This window comes from Tachyglossus aculeatus, chromosome 11 (assembly GCF_015852505.1).
Source record: "Tachyglossus aculeatus isolate mTacAcu1 chromosome 11, mTacAcu1.pri, whole genome shotgun sequence".
NCBI classification, from domain to species: Eukaryota; Metazoa; Chordata; class Mammalia; order Monotremata; family Tachyglossidae; genus Tachyglossus; species Tachyglossus aculeatus.
In genome coordinates this window covers 49901116-49922594 of record NC_052076.1, presented here as the reverse complement: position 1 = coordinate 49922594, position 21479 = coordinate 49901116, and the positions used below count along the sequence as shown (strand labels likewise).

The 21479-nt window shown below is 48.2% G+C and overlaps 1 protein-coding gene across 1 annotated transcript; it reads left to right on the top strand.

Moving 5' to 3' along the window:
• Nucleotides 1-841: 841 nt before the first annotated feature.
• On the top strand, nt 842-17090 carry NQO1 (NAD(P)H quinone dehydrogenase 1). The gene is made up of 6 exons (XM_038753713.1): nt 842-936; nt 9647-9811; nt 9903-10033; nt 12078-12191; nt 14676-14777; nt 16141-17090. Exons 1-6 carry the CDS (start codon nt 930-932, stop codon nt 16444-16446), a joined length of 825 nt encoding a protein of 274 aa, XP_038609641.1. The 5' UTR covers nt 842-929; the 3' UTR covers nt 16447-17090.
• The last annotated feature ends 4389 nt before the right edge of the window (nt 17091-21479 follow it).

The window sequence follows — 21479 nt, the reverse complement described above, 5'->3', positions numbered from 1 at the left end:
CGTGGGGCTCGCAGTCGTAATCCCCATTATACAGATGAGGGAACTGAGGCCCAGAGAATAATAATGATGGCATTTCTTAAGCGCTTACTATGTGCAAGGCACTGTTCTAAGCGCTGGAGAGGTTACAATGTGATCAGGTTGCCCCACGGGGGGTTCAGAGTCTTCATCCCCATTTTCCAGCTGAGGGAACTGAGGCCCAGAGAATAATAATAATAATAATGATAATAACTTTGGTATTTGTTAAGCGCTTACTACGTGCCAAGCAACGTTCTAAGAGCTTGGGGTGGGGGGGGGGGGAATACAAGGAGATCAAGTTGTCCTACGAGGGGCTCACAGTCTTCATCCCCATTTTCCAGATGAGGGAACTGAGGCCCAGAGAATAATAGTAATAATGTTGGTATTTGGTAAGCGCTTACTACGTGCCAAGCACTGTTCTAAGCGCTGGGCGGTGGGGGATACAAGGTGATCGGGTTGTCCCACGAGGGGTTCACAGTCTTCATCCCCATTTTCCAGATGAGGGAACTGAGGCCCAGAGAAGTGAAGTGGCTCGCCCAAAGTCACCCAGCCGCCAATTGTTGGAGGCGGGATTTGACCCCATGACCTCCGACTCCCAAGCCCGGGCTGTTGCCCCTGAGCCCCGCCGCTTCGGGCCAGCGCTTAGCAGAGCCGGCGGCGTTTGGGATGATTGGGATTGAGATTGGGGTTGGGATTGGGATGGGGATTGGGCTGGTTCCGCTCGGAGGGGCTGGGGCTCCGCCTCCGGGGTCCCCCCGCCCAAGGGGGCCGGGCCGGGCCCGGGGCCGGCCCATAAAGGCGCCCGTCCCCACCCACTGGGCCACCCACCCACTGGGCCACCGAGCCAGCCAGCCAGCCCGCCCAGCGGCCCCCAGGCCTTGCCCCCCGTTCGGCAGCTGAGGCCGAGGAAGAAGATGCCCGGTGAGTGGCCCCAACGGCCTCCCGGCTGGCCCGGCCCGGCCCGGCCCGGCCCGGCCCGCCTTGCTGCCCCCCAGCCCTCCAGCCGCCCCCGCTGCCAGGGCCCGCCAAGGACGGCGGGGGCCCCGAGGACCCTCCGCCTGCTCCTCTCCCCCTTCCTCCTCCTCCTGCTCCTTCCTCCTCTTCTCCCCACTGCTCCTCTCCCTCCTCCTCCTGCTTCTCTCCCTACTGCTCCTGCAGCTCCTTTCCCTCCTGTTCCTCTCCCTCCTGCTCCTCTTTCCCCCCCTCCTTCTCTTCCCCTGTTCCTCTCCCTGCTCTTCCCCCTGCTGCTCTCCCTTCTGCTCCTCTCCCTCCTCCTCTTCCCCTGCTCCTCGCCCTCCTCCTCGCCCTGCTCCTCTTCCCCCTGCTCCTCGCCTTCCTCCTCTTCCCCCTGCTCCTCTCCCTCTTCCCCCTGCTCCTCTCCCTCTTCCCCCTGCTCCTCTCCCTCTTCCCCTGCTCCTCGCCCTTCTCCTCTTCTCCCCCCTCCCTCCTGCTCCTCGCCCTCTTCCCCCTACTCCTCGCCCTCTTCCCCCTACTCCTCGCCCTCCTCCTCTTCCCCTGCTCCTCGCCCTCCTCCTCTTCCCCCTGCTCCTCTCCCCCTTCCTCTTCCCCCTGCTCCTCTCCCCCTTCCTCTTCCCCCTGCTCCTCTCCCCCTTCCTCTTCCCCCTGCTCCTCTCCCCCTTCCTCTTCCCCCTGCTCCTCTCCCCCTTCCTCTTCCCCCTGCTCCTCTCCCTCCTGCTCCTCTCCCTCTCCCCCCTCCTCCTCTCCCTCTTCCCCCTGCTCCTCTCCCTCCTCCTCTTCCCCCTGCTCCTCTCCCTCTTCCCCCTGCTCCCCTCCCTCCTCGTCTTCCTCCCCCTGCTCCCCTCCCTCCTCCCCTCCCTCCCCCTGCTCCCCGCCGCCCAGGGGGTCCAGGAGTGGGGTCCCAGCCAGCGGGTCCCATGGGGGCAGAGAGTGGCCACGGAGCCCTCGTGTTGACCCCTCCCGGGCCGGGGCTGGTCTCCCCCCAATGCACGAGACTTTCCGAGCGGAGTTGAAAAAAAACCAAAGCCAGTTTGGGAGTGGGGAAGAAAGGCCCATTAATGGAGTATTTCGAACCCGCCTGCCACTCTCAAACCCATCCCATTCGGGCCTCCCCCCATCACCTTTCTCCCCGCACTCCGCATCGACCTTGGCATGGAGAATGCCTTCTAACCTGTTTAACTTGTATCCGCCCCAAAGCTCAGAACAGTGCTTGACACATTAGTAGACCCCTAACGAATGCTGTAACAATAATAAACCCGCAACTTGCCCAACTAGCTATCTTTCTGCCACAGCTCCGTAAAGGCAGTTTTGGGCACCGATACCGAAAGAAAGGATCGGGGTTAAAACTCAGTGGGGTTGGGTGTTGGACTCCAACCACACTGATCCACAGTCACAGGAGGGGCCACGTGGGTCTCGGAGGTGGCACGGGTTTAAAAGTGGACCCTTCCACCCTCAAGTCAAAGACACACCGCTCACCATCACCCCCAGCTAGCTCAACTCCAAGCCCTTGGCACCTAAGGTGGGAGGAGAGGAGTGTAGAATGGTGTCTAAACTACTGTTCTGGTGGTGTGGCACACTGGTGTCTGAACCGGAGCACTCCAAGCTGTACAAGAGACTAGAAAACATGTCCTTCCCTACCTTCGATGTGTGCTAGGTGTACAAGAAATAATCTCTTAAATCATGCTCTCCCAGGTGGATACAGTCTCACAGCCAGGTAGTGTGGCCTTGGAACTCAGGGACCCCATCCCATTGGAATGGAAGGTCAATAAGCCACTAAGACTAACTGTCGTTGCTACTATCAATAACAAGGCACGAAATCTGTAATTTGTTAGTTTTGGATCAGCTAATGTGGCAGGCACCCCGAAGTAGGAAAGCAAAGCCGTTTGCAGTTGCCTTAAGGTGACACTGGGACTTTATCAAGAAGGCTCCAAAGTACGCTGCTTACCTCTGCAAAATGAAACAATTTTAGATAATCCCTGCCCGGACCTCCTTAGAATCAATAAGTACATTGACAGGCACATTTCCAGTCTCATCAGTTATCTTCAGAAATTAATTTGGTATTCTACCCTCAGAAGCACTTAGTACAGGACACAGTAAGCACTCAATAGATACCAGTGATTCATTGATTGACATGATTGTTATGAGGCAGCCCCACCTTGCTCCCTCATATTAGCATTTCTTACCTTATGCTTCTTACTGCTGCAGAACTTTCTGTATCCCAAAGCTGAGAGCAAACTTTTGACTGCTATGTGACCCTGAGAAAGTCGCTTTACTTCTCTCTACCTCAGTGACCTCATCTGCAAAATAGGGATTGAGATTGTGAGCCCCTTATGGGACACCAACTGTGTCCAACCTGATTAGCTTCATGTTACCACGGCGCTTAGGAAAATGCCTGGCATGTAGTAAAACAAATACCATTAAAAAAAAATTAAGACTTCCCTTCTATTTTAATTCCCACACAGACCAAGCAAGTAGGGAATAGAAAGGAAGGCAGAATACATTTTAAACATATTATTTTAAGCCTGCTGTTTGACTATTAGATACTCCTGGATTTCTTTTAGAGCTGGGCTGGTGGACATTTGTTTACGTTCATGGCTGCACCTGTACATGGCTAATCAGCAGTCACTTGCAGCTCTCAGGTTTTCTCCTTCTCTTTAATAATAATAATAATAATAATAATAATAATAATAATGACATTCATTAAGCGCTTACTATGTGCAAAGCACTGTGCTAAGAGCTGGGGAGGTTACAAGGTGATCAGGTCATCCCAAGTGGGGTTCACAGTCTTAATCCCCATTTTACAGATGAGGGAACTGAGGCATAGAGATGTGAAGTGACTTGCCCAAAGTCACACAGCTGACAATTGGCAGACCGGGGATTTGAACCCATGACCTCTGACTCCAAAGTCCAGGCTCTTTCCACTGAGCCATGCGGCTTCTCTAATAATAATGATGGCATTTGTTAAGTGCTTACCATGTGCAGAGCATTGTTCTAAGCGCTGGGGAGGATCCAAGGTGATCAGATTGTCCCAAGTGGGGCTCACAGTCTTCATCCCCATTTTACAGGTGAGGGAACTGAGGCATAGAGAAGTGATTGCCCAAAGTCACACAGCTGATAAGTGGCGGAGCTGGGATTTGAACCCATGACCTCTGACTCCCAAGCTCGGGCTCTTTCCACTGAGCCACTCTGCTTCTCTTTGTTCCATCAATGTGTGTACACTAATTCATTCATTCATTCAATCGTATTTATTGAGCGCTTACTGAGTGCAGAGCACTGTACTAAGCGCTTGGGAAGTACAAGTTGGCAACATGCAGGGACGGTCCCTACCCAACAGTGGGCTCACAGTCTAGAAGGGGGAGACAGACTACTAATTCCATTATTACTATCACCATGGACTTGGGCATGCCGATAAGGTGCACAATCTGAATTTACAAATGTTCTGTGTTGGACTGGAGAGATCCATTTTAGAGCCAATATGGGGTGAAGTTCAGGGAAAACCCTTTAATCTCTGTAACTGGAGCCAGGCACCCACCCGTCCTTTTAGTTTAACTCTAAGCATATAAACCCAAGCCTGGGGAGAAGAGGAACAAATGGGAGTGAATCATAGGTAGAAGGAGCTAGACTCTGTTCTGAACTACACCTGGGGAAACCTGGTAAGGATTTGTTTAGGGCTAGGATTGGCATTTGAAGGGTGGAGGAGGAAGCAGAAACCCAAGGGTGGAGCCAACAATTTACTGAAAGGAGGGAAAAAAAAAAGAAAACCAGGCACCAGCTAGAGGAAAATAACATCACAGGGATTTAGGGTGTGGAAAGAAAGGAATGGGAAAGCAGGGTGTTCTGGGTGGAAGGAGAAAAGTGAGGGTGGCAGGCATATGATCTGGAGAAGAAAGGAGACAGTTCCATTTTGCCTCTTTCAAATTGTCCTTAAATGGTGGGGCGGGGGCAGATCCAAAGTTGGAGAATCACTAATGTAGAATTAAGTTGCTTGTGCAGTGCCCTTTACTCAGGACCCTGTCCTGCTCCTTCTCAGCAAGTCCAGGGCAGTGTGGTCAAGAGAAAAATGAGCTGTAATAATAATAATAATAATAATAATAATAATAATAATAATAATAATAGTCAATCAATCGTATGTATTGAGCGCTTACTGTGTGCAGAGCACTGTACTAAGCGCTTGGGAAGTACAAGTTGGCAACATAAAGAGACAGTCCCTACCCAACAGTGGGCTCACAGTCTAAAAGGGGGAGACAGAGAACAAAACCAAACATACTAACAAAATAAAATAAATAGAATAGATATATACAAGTAAAATAAGAGTAATAAATAGAGTAATAAGTATGTACAAACATATACATATATACAGGTGCTGTGGGGAAGGGAAGGAGGTAAGGTGGGGGGATGGAGAGGGGGATGAGGGGGAGAGGAAGGAAGGGGCTCAGTCTGGGAAGGCCTTCTGGAGGAGGTGAGCTCTAATGGCATTTGTTAAGCGCTTACTATGTGCAAAGCACTGTTCTAAGCGCTGGGGAGGGGAAACAAGGTAATGAGGTTGTCCCATGTGGGGCTCACCGTCTTAATCCCCATTTTACAGTTGAGGTAACCGAGGCTCAGAGAAGTTAAGCGACTTACCCAAGGTCACACAGAAGACCTGTGGCGGAGCCGGGATTCGAACCTGTGATCTCTGACTCCAAAGCCCGGGCTCTTTCCACTGAGCCACGCCGCTTCTCCATAATAACAGGGGCAGCTCCAAAACAATTTGGTGCACTGGGCAAAGCAGGGAAATGTGGAAGGCAGTTGAAAAGTGGCAACCAGACAGAGAAACCCCTCTGGGGAGGGTATTTGGAGAGTTCCCAGTACTCTACCAGTCTCGGCTACGGGAGGGAGGGTCCTACCCATTCCAGTCCTCGCTTGGGCAATGGCCAGCGAGTGGAAGGCAATCGGCCACAAGTCAAAACTCACCTGTACAGGGCAGCAGCGGCGAGGGAGAGAGTCGAGGACGGAAACTCGAGTTTACTGCAAGGGAAGGCGATGGTAAACCACTTCTATATATTTTTTTTTAACCAAGAAAACTCTACGGATACCCTTACCAGAACGACTGCAGTTGGAAGCGGGGCGTTCTGGAAGAGATGTATCCGCGGAGTCGCTGAGGGTCGTAGACGACAGCATAAGACGGCCATCCCCCCCATCTTACCTCCTTCCCTTCCCCACAGCACCTGTATATATGTATATATGTTTGTACATATTTATTACTCTACTTGTACATATCTATTCTATTTATTTTATTTTGTTAGTATGTTTGGTTTCGTTCTCTGTCTCCCCCTTTTAGACTGTGAGCCCACTGTTGGGTAGGGACTATCTCTAGATGTTGCCAATTTGTACTTCCCAAGCGCTTAGTACAGTGCTCTGCACATAGTGAGCGCTCAATAAATACGATTGATGATGATGAAGACGGGACAGAGAAAGGGCAAGTCAATAATAATAATAGTGGCATTTATTAAGTGCTTACTATGTGCAAAGCACTGTTCTAAGCACTGGGAAGGTTACAAGGTGATCAGGTTGTCCCTTGTGGGGCTCACCGTCTTAATCCCCATTTTACAGATGAGGTCACTGAGGCACAGAGAAGTGAAGTGACTTGCTCAAAGTCCCACAGCTGACAATTGGCAGAGCCAGGATTTGAACCCCTGACCTCTGACTCCAAAGCCCGGGCCCTTTCCTACTGAGCCACGCACTCTAGGCAATCGCCCGGTGCGCCTGCGTGGTAGCATTTGTGATAGGGTGGCAATCGCAGCTCTTTGTGTTGTGGAGTTGCCGGGGAGTTATTTCACTGCTGTCGCCTGTTCCTCATGTGCCAGGAAGAGGAGATTCATTCATTCATTCATTCAATCGTATTTATTGAGCGCTTACTGTGTGCAGAGCACTGGACTAAGCGCTGGGGAAGTCCAAGTTGGCAACATATAGAGACGGTCCCTACCCAACAGTGGGCTCACAGTCTTTGTCTTCTTCTGGAGTAGTTCTTAAGCTGTAAGAGTTGACATGCGTTATACACGTAGATTTTCGAGCACTAATCAATCAATCAATCGTATTTATTGAGCGCTTAATATTTATTACTCTATTTATTTATTTTACTTGTACATATCTATTCTATTTATTTTGTTAGTATGTTTGGTTTTGTTCTCTGTCTCCCCCTTTTAGACTGTGAGCCCACTGTTGGGTAGGGACTGTCTCTAGATGTTGCCAATTTGTACTTCCCAAGCGCTTAGTACAGTGCTCTGCGCATAGTAAGCGCTCAATAAATACGATTGATGATGATGCAGAGCACTGTACTAAGTGCTTGGGAAGTTGGCAACATATAGAGACAGTCCCTACCCAACAGTGGGCTCACAGTCTAAACTATAGAAACGCTGGCGCGTTTGATCAGTGGTACTTATTGACCACTTACTGTGTAAGCGCTTAGGAGACTCATTGGTAGAGAAGCAGCGTGGCCCAGTGGAAGGAGCCCGGGCTTTGGAGTCAGAGGTCATGGGTTCGAATCCTGACTCCGCCACGTCTGCTGTGTGACCTTGGGCAAGTCACTTAACTTCTCTGAGCCTCAGTTACCTCATCCGTAAAATGGGGGTGAAGACTGTGAGCCCCACGTGGGACTTTTAGACTGTGAGCCCACTGTTGGGTAGGGACTGTCTCTATATGTTGCCAATTTGTACTTTCCAAGCGCTTAGTATGCGCTCTGCACATAGTAAGCGCTCAATAAATACGATTGATGATGATGACTTGATCATCTTGAATCCCCCCCAGTGCTTAGAACAGTACTTTGCACATAGTAAGCGCTTAACAAATGCCATTATTATTATTATTATTGGTAGACACATTACCTTCCTACGAGGAATCCATCATGCAGCTAGCAGAAGAGACACATAAAATAAATTACAGATAGGGGAAGCCACAGAATATAAACAGAGGGGCCAATGGAAAGAGCACAGGTATGGGAGTCAGAGGACCTGGGTTCTAATTCCGCTTCTGCTACTTACCTGCTGTGTGAAGTTGGGCAATTCACGTGGCTTGGTGGAAAGAGCGTGGGCTTGGGAGTCGGAGGATCTGGGTTCTAATCCCGGCTCTGCCACTTAACTTCTCTGTGCCTCAGTTACCTCATCTGCAAAATGAGGATAAAGACTGTGAACCCTACGTGGGACAACCTGATTACCTCGTATTTACCCCAGGGCTTAGAACAATGCTTGGCACATAGTAAGTGCTTAAGAAATACCACAATTATTAAGTCATTAAACTTCTCTATGCCTCAGTTGCCTCATCTGCGAAATGGGGATAAAGACTGTGAGTCCCTCGTGGGACAACCTGATTATGTTGTATTTACTCCAGGGTTTAGAACAGTGCTTGGCACATAGTAAGTGCTTAACAAATACCATAATTATCAAGTCATTAAACTTCTCTATGCCTCAGTTGCCTCATCTGCGAAATGGGGATAAAGACTGTGAGTCCCTCGTGGGACAACCTGATTACCTTGTATTTACTCTAGGGTTTAGAACAGTGCTTGGCACATAGTAGGTGCTTAACAAATACCATAATTATCAAGTCATTAAACTTCTCTGTGCCTCAGTTCCCTCATCTGCAAAATGGGGATACAATACCTGTTCTCCCACTTAGACCAGGAGCACCGTGTGGGAACCTATCTTCTATCCACTCCAGCACTTAGCTCAGTGCTCGGCACATAGTAAGCACTTAACACATACCCCAATTGTTATTACAAGGATATTTACATACGGGTTGAGATGAGTATCTAAGTGAGAAGCAGCGTGGCTCAGTGGAAAGAGCCCGGGCTTTGGAGTCAGAGGTCATGGGTTCAAATCCCGACTCTGCCAATTGTCAGTTGTGTGACTTTGGGCAAGTCACTTCACTTCTCTGTGCCTCAGTCACCTCATCTGTAAAATGGGGATTAAGACTGTGAGTCCCTCGTGGGACAACCTGATCACCTTGTAACCTCCCCAGCGCTTAGAACAGTGCTTTACACATAGTAAGCGCTTCCAAAATGCCATCATTATTATTATTATTATTATTATTATTATTAAGGGGTACACAGCCAAAGAGATCCCAGAGCGCATTACTCTTTCTGGGAATATTTCAGTTCTACAGCCTTTCCCGGAGGAACGGGGAAGGATTAGACGGTCTTAGAGTCTTTCTGGCCGTATAATGTCAGTCAATCAATTGCATTGACTGAGCGCTGTGTATAGAGCGCTGTATTAACCCCTTGGGACGGTCCAATATAACAGAGTTGGTAGACCTGTTCCCTGCCCACAGCGAGCTTACAGTCTAGAGGGGGATATGGACATTCTCTCCCCCTTTTAGACTGTGAGCCCACTGTTGGGTAGGGACTGTCTCTATATGTTGCCAATTTGTACTTCCCAAGCGGTTAGTACAGTGCTCTGCACATAGTAAGCGCTCAATAAATACGATTGATGATGATGATGATGATTTTAAATTATGGCTACGTACATAAGGCCTTTGGGGCTGAAGGAGTGGATAAAGGGAGCAGATCCACGTGCAAGGGAGACACAGAAGGAAGTGGGAGAAGTGTCTTCTGGAAGGCACCTTCTGTGAGAACATTGCTGGTCAGCCCCCCATTTACGCCACATCTCGGGGTGTCTTACAGGCAAGAAAGCCCTCATAGTGTTGGCTCATGAGGTGAAGACGTCGTTCAACCATGCCATGAAAGAAGCTTCTGTGGAGGCGCTAAAGAAAAAAGGATGGGAAGTCATGGTGTCCGATCTCTATGCCATGAAGTTTAACCCTGTGATCTCCAGAAATGACATCACAGGTATCTCCTCTTCCCGGGGGGCCCGGAGAAGCTCCAGAGATGAATATTTTCTGGTGTCTGACCTCCCAGTCTATTTTCACTCCGTTCTCAGGTAACCTAAAAGATCCTGACAACTTTCAGTATCCTGTGGAGTCAGTTCTGGCTTATAAAGAAGGTCGGCTGAGCCCAGATATTGTTGCTGAACAGAGAAAACTGGAAGCTGCAGACCTTGTGATATTCCAGGTATTAAATGTGCACATGCACCTAATCCTTTCACACTTGTAGGTGAGTTTGGGGATGGCATTCCTTCACCCCTGGACAAATTTCCGGGCAGAGTCCGATTGATGATGCATGGTTCTCTTCAGCCTGGGCACCTGTGTATTCTAGGTACTGCTGCCCAGGGCCACGGCTCTGTTAGTATCCAGACCTGTTTAATGCCTTTATCTGTGGATGCATCTCCTGCTATCACCTTGCAGTAACTCAAGATTCTCACTGCTTGGAGCTAGGCATCTCTTTTTAAAGAAAGTCTCTAATGGAAAGCTTAGCTTTGGGTCTGAAACTGTCAAAAGGCCAACTGGGATGGGCAGGGATCGCCCCGTGGGAATGAGATTTGGGTTTTCAGAGCCACTCTAGCCCATCCCAAGAACCTGAAGATGAGCGCACTCCTTTTCTTAATTGACCAATAGCATTTTGAGCCTTAAAGCGCTTCATCTTTTTCCGTCTCATGATCGAAAGCTCTAGATTTCTAGCAGACTGATGATGGGGTGAAGGCTAGTAGCACAGAAAACTGCACGCCCACCCCACCCACAACTGAACACCTCTTTGAGCATATGATCGCACCACCAAAATTACATTCAATTTTGCAACGTGGTTGCAACTACATTGCAAGCTTTTGAAGGCAGGAATTGGGGTTTGGCATTTGATGTATTCTCCCAAGCTCTTAATGCAACACTCTATGCCCCATAAATACCACTGATTGATTTGTGATGAAAAAATGCTTGTAAGTAATATCCTGATGAGCTGTCTGTCAAGGTCCACGTGGAATCAGCAAAATTCTTTCAGCCAGATCCAGTCAGCTCTTTCAGGACACGGGCTTTGCACTAAGCGTTTTGGATAGACCGCGCAGCAAAATCGGGGGAAGTTCTTCCAACAACACGTGTCCATCTGGATACAGCACGACTCGGAAGAAAAAGTACACATGGCATTAGGCCAGAGCTTTCTTTAATGAGGAACTCTGGAAGAATGCGACCCTCGTGTTACTGGAAAATGGACTGTAACTGTTTTGCGCTTGAAGTTGTCTTTCTTTCAATCAGTTATTGACCACTGCTGTTTGCAGAGCACTGTGCTAAGCGCTTTGGAGAGTACAACACAATAATATAATAGACATGTTCTATTGCTGCTTCAGAGAAGGAGCGTGGCTCAGTGGAAAGAGCACAGGCTCTGGAGTCAGAGGTCATGGGTTCAAACCCCGGCTCTGCCACTTTTCTGCTGGGTGACTTTGGGCAAATCACTTAACTTTTCTGTGCCTGTTACCTCATGAAGACTGTGAGCCCCCTGTGGGACAACCTGATCACCTTGTAACCTCCCCAGCGCTTAGAACAATGCTTTGCACATAGTAAGCGCTTAATAAATGCCGTCATCATCATCATCATCATGCTCCTTGCCCACAATGAGCTTACAGTCCAGAGAGGGAGACAGACATTAGGCTGGAAGGGGGGAGTAAAGGGGGCAAGTCAGAGAGTTGCAGAAGGGAGTGGGAAAAGAAGAAATAAGGGCTTAGTCAGGGAAGGCCTCTTGGAGGAGATGTGCCTTCAATAAGGCTTTGAAGGTGGGGAGAGAAATCGTCTATTAAATATGAAATGGGAGGGCATTCCAGCCCAGAGGCAGGATGTGGGAGAGAGGTCGGCTGCAGCGAGACAGATAAGATTGAGATGCACTGAGTAGATCGGCATTAGGGGAGTGAAGTTTGTGGGCTGGATTGTAGTAGGAGAGTAGCGAGGTGAGATAGGAGGGTGTAAGGTGATTGACTGCTTTAAAGCCGAGGGTAAGGAGTTTTTGTTTGGGGAGGTAGATGGGCAACCACGAGAGGTTCTTAAGGAATGGGGAAAGATGGACTGAACACTTTTGTAGAAAATCCATGTGGGCAGCAGAGTGAAGTATGGACTGGAAGGGGGAGAGACAGGAGGCACGGAGGTCAGCATCAATACCTCATCTGTGAAATAGGGATTAAGATGAATAGCATGTGGCTATTCTCTAGCACAACTGACCTGACTTTGTTTCTCTGCAGTTCCCTTTTCAGTGGTTTGGGATGCCCGCTATCTTGAAGGGCTGGTTCGAGCGAGTGTTCATCGGAGAATTTGCCTACTCTTACGCCACCATGTATGACCAAGGCCCCTTTAAGGTAAGTACATTGGAAAAGGAGGAGGGAAGCAGAAGGGTAATTAGGAAAAGTGGTGTCGGTAGTGGTTTTTGCTAGCATAGCAGGAGGCAACAGAACACAGTGGAAAGAATATGGTTCTGAGTCAAGGGAACCAGGTTCTAGCCCCAGCACTGCCTCTGCTTGATGTGTGACGGAGGACGGGCTTGGGAGGCGGAGGGTCATGGGTTCTAATCCTGGATCGGTTTCCTCATCTGTAAAACTGGGATAAGATGCTCTCCCTCCCTCTTAGATGGGGAGCCCCATGTGGGACAGGGACTGTGTCTGATTTAATTATCTTGTCTGTACCCCAGCACATAACACAAAGTAAATGCTTAATACCTACCACGCTGCAAGGGAAGCAGCGTGGCTCAACGGAAAGAGCATGGGCTTTGGAGTCAGAGGGCATGGGTTCAAATCCTGGCTCCGCCACTTGTCAGCTGTGTGACTTTGGGCAAGTCATTTCACTTCTCTGGGCCGCAGTTACCTCATCTGGAAAATGGGGATTAACACTGTGTTGAGCCCCCCGTGGGACAACCTGATCACCTTGTATCCCCCCAGCGCTTAGAACAGTGTTTTGCACATAGTGCTTAATAAATGCCATCATCATTATTATTATTACTGTAATCATTATTTGCATGATTGTTTCTGGTTTGGAACTAAGAGATTCACAAATGACCTGATGCCCAATTCAGCCTTCACTCCATCTTGTTTAAAATCTGCTTTAAGATTCCCGGTAAGCAGGCAGGGAGGCTAGATAAAAATATTTTGACATGACATCCCTCGCACTCAAGTGCATTGGCGTTTTTTTTGGTCCAGAATAAGACAGAAAGGGAGGAAGTCCTTGCACCCTGGCCTTAAATGCTAAGTGTCTTGGGGCCCAATTCTCCAAGAAGCCAAATGGCTTGCTGGAGAATTGGCAAGGGCTCACATGTAGAGAAGTGAGCTGGGCTCTTTTCTAGCTAAACTGAGTGAGAGCTCCAGAGGTGGAGTCCTTTGATCCCGGTACCTTCAGCCGGCACGGCCCCCATTGATCTCCTCGCACCAGATGGGATTACAGGCTAAACCTGGGAGCGGTTTGTTGCCAAGTGGGAGCCAATCCACCTCATAAAACACTAATCTAAATCCCTTCATCCCAACTCCCGTTAGGACCTTCAATTTCCTTTAACTCCATCCCTTCACGGCATAGTTGCTGCTGGTTCTCACTGGCTCCCTGGTGACTTGGAAACCAAAGTCCCTAGTGCATAAGTAGTACAGCTACAACAGTCTCTCCAAATAACAAGCCTCATCTTTACTCCAGCACACTGCATTCTGCCATTAGTTCTAGTCTTCTAGGCCTAACTTTTGGGAGGTGGCCTTTGGCCTCTTGTACCTTCATTTGCATGGCACAGGCTGCTCGATTTACCAGAAATCTGTGATTTATCCCTGAAGTGCTTACACTACCGCTGTGTATAAATATATGTAAATGGAGGAAGAAGAAAGTGCTGGTCTGCTCTGCACACAGTAAGCGCTCAATAAATACGATTGATTGATTGGTCTCAGCTCTCTCCCTCCTACCTCGACTTCATCCTTCTCTCCCCTAACACCAACCTACTTCCAGTGTCTGGATCGATTCTCTCTCGCTGTTGACCCCTCGCTCACCCCCATCTGCTTGGAACTTTTTCCCTGTTCCTATTCAGCAGGTCACTGCTTTCCCCTCCTTCAAAATCCTACTAAAATCATACCTCATCCAGGAAGCCTTCCCTGACTAAACTGATCTCTCTTTTCTCTCCCTACCCTCTCTCTCTTCTGAGTCACTTCTGATTAATCTCTCATCTCCCCTACCCTCTTCTCCCTTCTGTGTCACCTTTGCACTCAAGTCCTTCCTCCCTGGGCATTTTGACAGCCACCTCATCCCCACCATACTTATGTACATCGCTATACTTATACTCTGTTTCCACTACTGGCAACTTAGCTTAATTTATTTTTCCCCCCACTAGATTGTAAGCTTCTTGAGGGCAAGGACTGCATCTACCTACTCTATTGCACTCTCCCAAGTGCTTCGTATAGTATCCTGCACACAGTAAGCACTCAGTTAATACCACTGACTGATTGATCTCTCAGCTTTAGTGATATTATGTTGTGGACAGTTGTCTCACTGTGGGAGGTGAACTTTTGCGTCACAGCTGCCTTAGTTTTGCTACTCTGCCCACTCACTTCCAGCCCCTTCCCATCTTTGACTAAGAACACCTAAGTGTCATGGTGATAAGCATTTCCCCCCAGCCTGAAAGCCCCTTGTGGGCAGTGATACACTTTCCCAAGGTTTAGTACAGTGTTCTGCCCACAGTGAGGACTCAATAAATCCCACTGCTTGAACAGAAGAATAAAGGAAATGGGTGAGTTCTGTTTTTATGAGCTCTTTTCCAAAGCTCCCACCTCTCCCTGGGAAACCTCCACAGCTCAGCGTGTAATGTGTCTTTTCTTCAACAGAAAAAGAAGGCTCTTCTCTCCATCACCACTGGTGGTGCGGGTTCCATGTACTCTCTCCTAGGCGTCCACGGGGACATGAATATCCTCCTCTGGCCAATCCAGGTAGCTTCTTCTAAATGTTTCTGAGTCTTGACCCTTGTGACGTGATCCTTCTAGAGACCGGTGGACTAGACTCTCTCACACTGTAAAATGTGGCCTTTTTAACTCAGACCTTCCTTTGCTCCCCATCCCATCTTGGTTAATGTGACCTGTAGATTTACTTTCTTCTCTTCCTGTTGAATTTGTAATAGTAATCACTATGGTGCTTTCGACCAAACGACCCTTTAGCCGCTAGTTTCAATACTGAACCCCCTGGAATAAAACCCTTTTCCCAAATCCCCCGCCTTTTCCCATTTTAGCAATGACTCCAACAGAAATGGTGCTTTCAACCAAACGACCCTTTAGCCGCTAGTTTCAATACTGAACCCCCTGGAATAAAACCCTTTTCCCAAATCCCCCGCCTTTCCCCATTTTAGCAATGACTCCAACAGAAGTGGTGCTTTCGACCAAACGACCCTTTAGCCGCTAGTTTCAATACTGAACCCCCTGGAATAAAACCCTTTTCCCAAAACCCCTGCCTTTTCCCATTTTAGCAATGGCTCCAACAGAAATTATCATTCCCCTTCTCAGGAGTGGCTGCTGAGGACCTTATTTGTAAGGAACAGCAGGTCACAGAGAGGGGTGAACTTCACAGGTTCCACATGAAGTATCCCATGTTGTTTGAGGAGAGGATGCACCCTATACCTATTAGCTACTTCCAAGTTTTGAAATTCTCCCTTTCATAGTAGAAATTTTGGCACCTTCTGAGAAAACAGCCTTGCTGAACATTCCTTAATGGGCAGTAGCTAGAGGCAGAAGCTAAGGTCTTACCAGAGGGGGGTTGTTGGTTAAAATTCAAACAACTGGACCTCAAAGTTGCCAAGACCAGGAAAGTTATACACTTCCTGCTGAGGGGCTTTGGAAAGGAGATAGAGGGGCAGAGCTTGAAGCATCAAATCTCCTCTGCAACGATTGCCTGCCTCAAGACTTTCCACTACCTTTTATTCTTATGCTTTTACTCTCCCTGCTCTTAGCGGCAGCAGGGTAAAAAAACACAAGGGATCCATCCCATAGCCCAGGTTTGAGCCGCCGCACGGCAACTCCCCGCCGATGGGGCTCTGAGTGGAAATAAGTCCTGACCCACTAAGCGGACCAACCCAAACCCCTGCCACCCTTCCTGCTGTGCCCTGGGCAGAAAGGATGGACAGGGCAAGCACTGGGAAGGAATCTTAGGAAAAGCAAGGTGACCTTCACGCCTGCCCCAAATCAGGATCCCACCCAACTTCTCCCCTGCTCAGCTCCACGCACGCCCCCTCCCCGGCCCCCTCCGTACCCAGCAGGGAATCTGACGGATCTTCTGGCTCACCTCTGTGCCTTGCCTCCCCAGAGTGGCATCCTGTATTTCTGTGGCTTCCAAGTCTTGGAGCCCCAGATCGCTTACAGCATTGGCCACACCCCAGCAGATGCCCGGATTAAAATCCTGGAAGAGTGGAAGCAACGCTTGGGGAACATCTGGGAGGAGGCCCCGCTGACCTTTGCTCCGAGCAGTTACTTCAATCTGAACTTCCAGGCAGGCTTCTTGATGAAAAAAGAGATTCAAGAAGAGCAGAAAAACAAGAAAACTGGGCTGTCGGTGGGTCACCACTTGGGCAAGAGTATTCCAACCGACAACCAGGTCAAAGTCAAGAAGTAGTTTTTCTAGGAAAGCCGCCCACGGTTGCCTTACACTAGTAATTTTTTTCCAATCTATTTGATAAGTGATGTCTCAGCGTCAGTGGTGGTGCTTTGGAGGGGGCGGTGAGGATTTGGATTCACATAAATTACCTTTTAATTATCTTGAGGAGAGTTTTCCTCAAGACCATAGGTCCCTCCTTCAGGACAGAAACTCCCATTCACATCCAGGCTTCGAGAGCCAGGATTTAGATTTACAGGGCTTAAGATTTATACATGTGTTCACCCGAGCAGAGTCACACACTTGAACCGGATGACAGGGCATACGGAAAATGAGTCACTATCTAAAATCTTGTTTCGGCTGTATATTTTGGGGTTTACCCACTACATACGGTCAAATAAATATAAATATCCAGTTACATAAACTTACCCAGAAACCTGGGTAGGTTTCCACAGCCATACAAAGCAAGGGTGGTAGTAGCTGAAGACACTTGGCCAAGAACGAACTTCCAGGGCTATAATCCTCTAGTTTTGGTGATAAAAATAAATAGAGGTCTTTGTGGGCGTGGAACATGTCTGCCAACCCTGTTCTATTGTATTCTCCCAAGTGTCTAGTACTGTTCTCTGCACACAGCGCTCAATAAATATGATTTATTAAGGATTGAAGATGATGTTGCTATTTCTCCCTTCCCTCCTTTTTCGACGTAGGATTTTGTTTTAAAATCACCTAGAAAGTTGTTGAACTGCCCCTTGCTTCAAAGACACCAGTGCTGGCGCTGAGATTGCACGGTGTTCAGAAGTGACTCTCTTGCACAGTTAAACACGGTGCCCGGGAAAAGAGAGTTGTACACCTTTTCCGGCCCCTTGCCATTCAACGTGAGCATTGTTCTGACATCAGTGAATGGGGAAAGGGTACATCTTAGTGCCAGCAGGACATGGGCTTAAGTTGTCATAGAGGGGGTCAGGGTTTGCCCTGAGCCAGCCACACTCTTCTGCTTACTCCCCTTTGGCCAGTGGCACATAATGATAATAATGGCATTTGTTAAGCGCTTACTATGTGCAAAGCACTGTTCTAAGCGCGGGGGGGAATACAAGGTGATCAGGTTGTCCCACATGGGGCTCACAGTCTTAATCCCCATTTTACAGATGAGGCAACTGAGGCTCAGAGAAGTTAAGTGACTTGCCCGATGTCACACAGCAGACATGTGGCGGAGCCAGGATTCAAACCCATGACCTCTGACTCCAAAGCCCGGGCTCTTTCCACTGAGCCATGCTGCTTCTCTATAAGATCCCTCCGGTTTCAATTTCCCTTATCAAGCAGGAATCTCTGTGGGAAAAACTTGAGCGCCAACGTGTTACAATAAGCCGGCTGTCACTTGTAAATACAAACACCTAGGCAGAAGAAACTTCGACAACAGGAAGAGTGCACAGATTAAATGTCACATCCCTAAGTGCTAACTTTTCATTTTGAGCAGGGAGGGGAAAAGAGGGCAGAGATTTGGGGAGGGGCAGGGGGAGAAGGGTACAAGGAGGGTACGGACTTCAAGAGCTCCCAGACGAGAAAGCCACCGTTTGGGGTCTTTTCAACCCCGATGAGAAACTTTCAAGTCTTGTCAGAGACCTGGGATGAGCAAGTCTGTGAGTCCATTAATGAACAGGTATGGGGGGCCGCTGTTCCCGTGGAGTGGGCACCTATGGCTCCGTTGCTCACAAGCACACAGCTCATTCCAGACCTCTACATGTTGCCAGATGGCCAGCAGAGAATGTGGCCACAGAACAAATTATCCCTGTGACTTCCGCAGCAGCAGCCAACGATGCCCACACTCATCTTGGGGGAGTGTGACATTCAAGGTGGTGTAGTAAGGGCCGGGGGAGGTTTTTCGCTTTTTTTTTGTGAAAACCGGGACAAAAGCCACAACCGAAACGAACAGTAAAACAGCGGACAACAGAACCAAAATGTCCCGGCGTCCTCCGGCCAACTTGACACTCTGGAGCTGGAATAGGGCCAGAGTAGCAGCCCAGGGCCTCTGTGGATGAGGACGGCTGGGCTGCTTCACCCGATGGCCACTTCTGCCTCTGGGCAGATGTATAGGACCTGACCCCAGCGCGTCACGGACTCCGAGTCTACTGCCAACCAGGCAATGGAGAAAGGACTCCCCCGGATAATGTGCACCCATCACTGTGAACCACCCTTCACCGGGCCATACAACTTTCCCCCGGAAGGTGAGAGCTACTCCTCACTCGGCCAGCTCATGTGCTAGCAGAATCTCCCCCCATTTCTGGGTAATGATAGGCTCATCGTCATGAAGTGCCCCCAACATTCATTCGTATTGAGCGCTTACTGTGTGCAGGGCACTGTACTAAGCGCTTTCCCAACAGGAAAGGGTACAATAGAGGAGAGACAGCTAGAGCTAATAAAGGAAAGGGATAAAAAGAGCTAAAAACCACACTCTGTACAATGTAAGAACCTGCTTCCCCTAAGTCCCCCACCCTTTTTCTGGACCAGGTAAATAAAAAAGATAGCTTACCCTCCTTGTCGTCCTCCTATCTGATGTCTCCTGGACCACCGTATGCGCCGTTGCGGAGCGACGCGCTTATTTACCCCGCTTGCTCTTCCGACTGTCTTCTGTACAGCTCACGCATAGACGACTGCTGTGATGGAGAAGCAGCGTGGCTCAGTGGAAAGAGCCCGGGCTTTGGAGTCAGAGGTCATGGGTTCAAGTCCCAGCACCGCCAGCTATCAGCTGTGTGACTTTGGGCAAGTCACTTCACTTCTCTGGGCCTCAATTACCTCTTCTGCAAAATGGGGATTAAAGCTGTGAGCCCCCCTTGGGACAACCTGATCGCCTTGTAACCTTCCCAGCGCTTAGAACAGTGCTTTGCACATAGCAAGCGCTTAACAAATACCATTATTATTATTATTATTATTATCTATCGTGATTGTGATTTTGGGAGTCTGAGGACTGTGGTTAGTATCTAGCCAGCAAGATTGTGATCTTTGCTGCATATCGGATATAGGAGAGTTTGTCAACTATAATAATAATAATGATAATGGCAATTATTAAGTGCTTACTATGTGCAAAGCACTGTTCTAAGCGCTGGGGAGGTTACAAGGTGATCAGGTTGTCCCACGGGGGGCTCACAGTCTTAATCCCCATTTTACAGATGAGGTAACTGAGGCACAGTTTGGGAGAAGTGATTTGCCAAATTGTGCTTTCCAAGCGCTTAGTACAGTGGTCTGCACACAGTAAGCAGCAGTGTGATTTGTGATTTGCCCAAAGTCACACAGCTGACAATTGGCAGAGCTGGGATTTGAACCCATGACCTCTGACTCCAAAACCCGTGCTCTTTCCACTGAGCCACGCAACTATACCAAAGGATTTTACACCAATCAGTACAAATGGGCTCTGAGGACTACTTAGATCATTTGGTTGCCCTAATAAGTTTAAGAGACTTTGGTCGTATCAGCCACAGTTACATAGATCTATTAAACAAAACAAAACCTTGCATCAGTATTGTCTGGGAATCTGACCGTCAAAATATATATCTGCAGATCAACTCGTACCCATTTAAGAGGGTGCTCCGTGAATACCGTTGACTGATTCATAAGCACAAATATTCAAACTTGACAGAAGGTGGTACAAAGGAAGGGAAGAACTTGATCAATTTCTGTAAGGGCTAACATCTGATTTCTCAGCCCCATAGCTTTTGTTCATTTGTTTGGTTGCCAAAATAAGGAAGACAACTGGTCTCATGGCTCATAATTTCTCCCTTTCTTAAAAAAACAAATTTACTCAAGGTCCCAGAATCTGTCTTATTTGGAATTCAAACAATAGGTGTAGATTAAAAAAAAAATACTTCCCTAAATGAATGTCCTTCTATTGGTTTGCTCTTTGGAATTCAACCATATGATTTCATAAGCGTTGAGGTTTGGAAACTGTCAGAAGTCTACCTAATTAATTCTCGCTGCATGTTTACATTAGGTGAGACTCAAACTGTGCATAAAAAATAGTCTTTATTTTGAAACAATACAAGACCGTGACTTCTGTAGAGCTTCAGTTTCCCAGACGGCAAATCTATTACATTATTATCAACCAGATTTCTCATGAAATGCTACCACACTCGCAATTGGCACGGAGACTCCAGTGTTAACTCAACATAGCACATTCATTCATTCATTCAATCGTATTTATTGAGCTTACTGTGTGCAGAGCACTGTACGAAGCGCTTGGAAAGCACAATTTGGCAACAAATAATACACATAGCACATAACGCAGCAACATTAAGACTCCGTGAATCCAGCTCAGTCCTTTTCTGTTTCAAGCATTTCTAATGTCCCTACTTCCTAGCAGCCTCGTATGAATCGCTTGTCAATAAATTTATCCCAATTCTGATTCTTTCTGCCTGCACAACTTTCCATGGTAACCAATTCCACCTGCTTATCACATGTTGGTGCGAAGGGGTCTTTCCTTTTATCTTGGGCCTTTGGGCTTCAATAGGTAGCCCTCGGTCTCTAGACTGGGAAATCTGAGTGATCAATAATGACAAGTCCACCCTGCACCTGTCAGTGCTGAAACAACAAGAGAGAACTAAGGAACTTGGACACGTTTGGGTGATGGTCCATCTGTTACTTGTTCAGATTTAGGAAATGGGTTTGGATCTACTTTACCCCAGTTGACTTTAATAAAACTTGTACTTCCCAAGTGCTTAGTACAGTTCTCTGCACACAATAAGCACTCAATAAATACGATTGAGTGAATGAATAAAACTTGGTTTAATCTCCAAAACCTGAATTGTGTATCTCTGTTTCCCCCTCTGAGCCCCTTCTTTCTCCCATCTTGGGGGCTGAGCCAGAGGAGCTGGGGAAGCTGGAGGCCGAGAGATGGACTTTTCCACTCTTTCTCTGTTCCTCTCTTCAACAGCTCCTGTCATTAGCAGTCCACCCCTACCAGCCATTTCCTCAAAGAACCGACTCCTCATTTCCTCTCCCGCCCTCAGCTCCCTTTGCAGGGATCTCGAGGGCTGGGGAATCATGAAAATAAAAGGAAAGAAAAC

Coding starts and splice junctions, on each gene's coding strand:
- NQO1 (XM_038753713.1), top strand. Junction 9,812..9,902: donor CTCCAGAAATGACATCACAG/GTATCTCCTCTT, acceptor CTCCGTTCTCAG/GTAACCTAAAAGATCCTGAC. Junction 10,034..12,077: donor CAGACCTTGTGATATTCCAG/GTATTAAATGTG, acceptor GTTTCTCTGCAG/TTCCCTTTTCAGTGGTTTGG.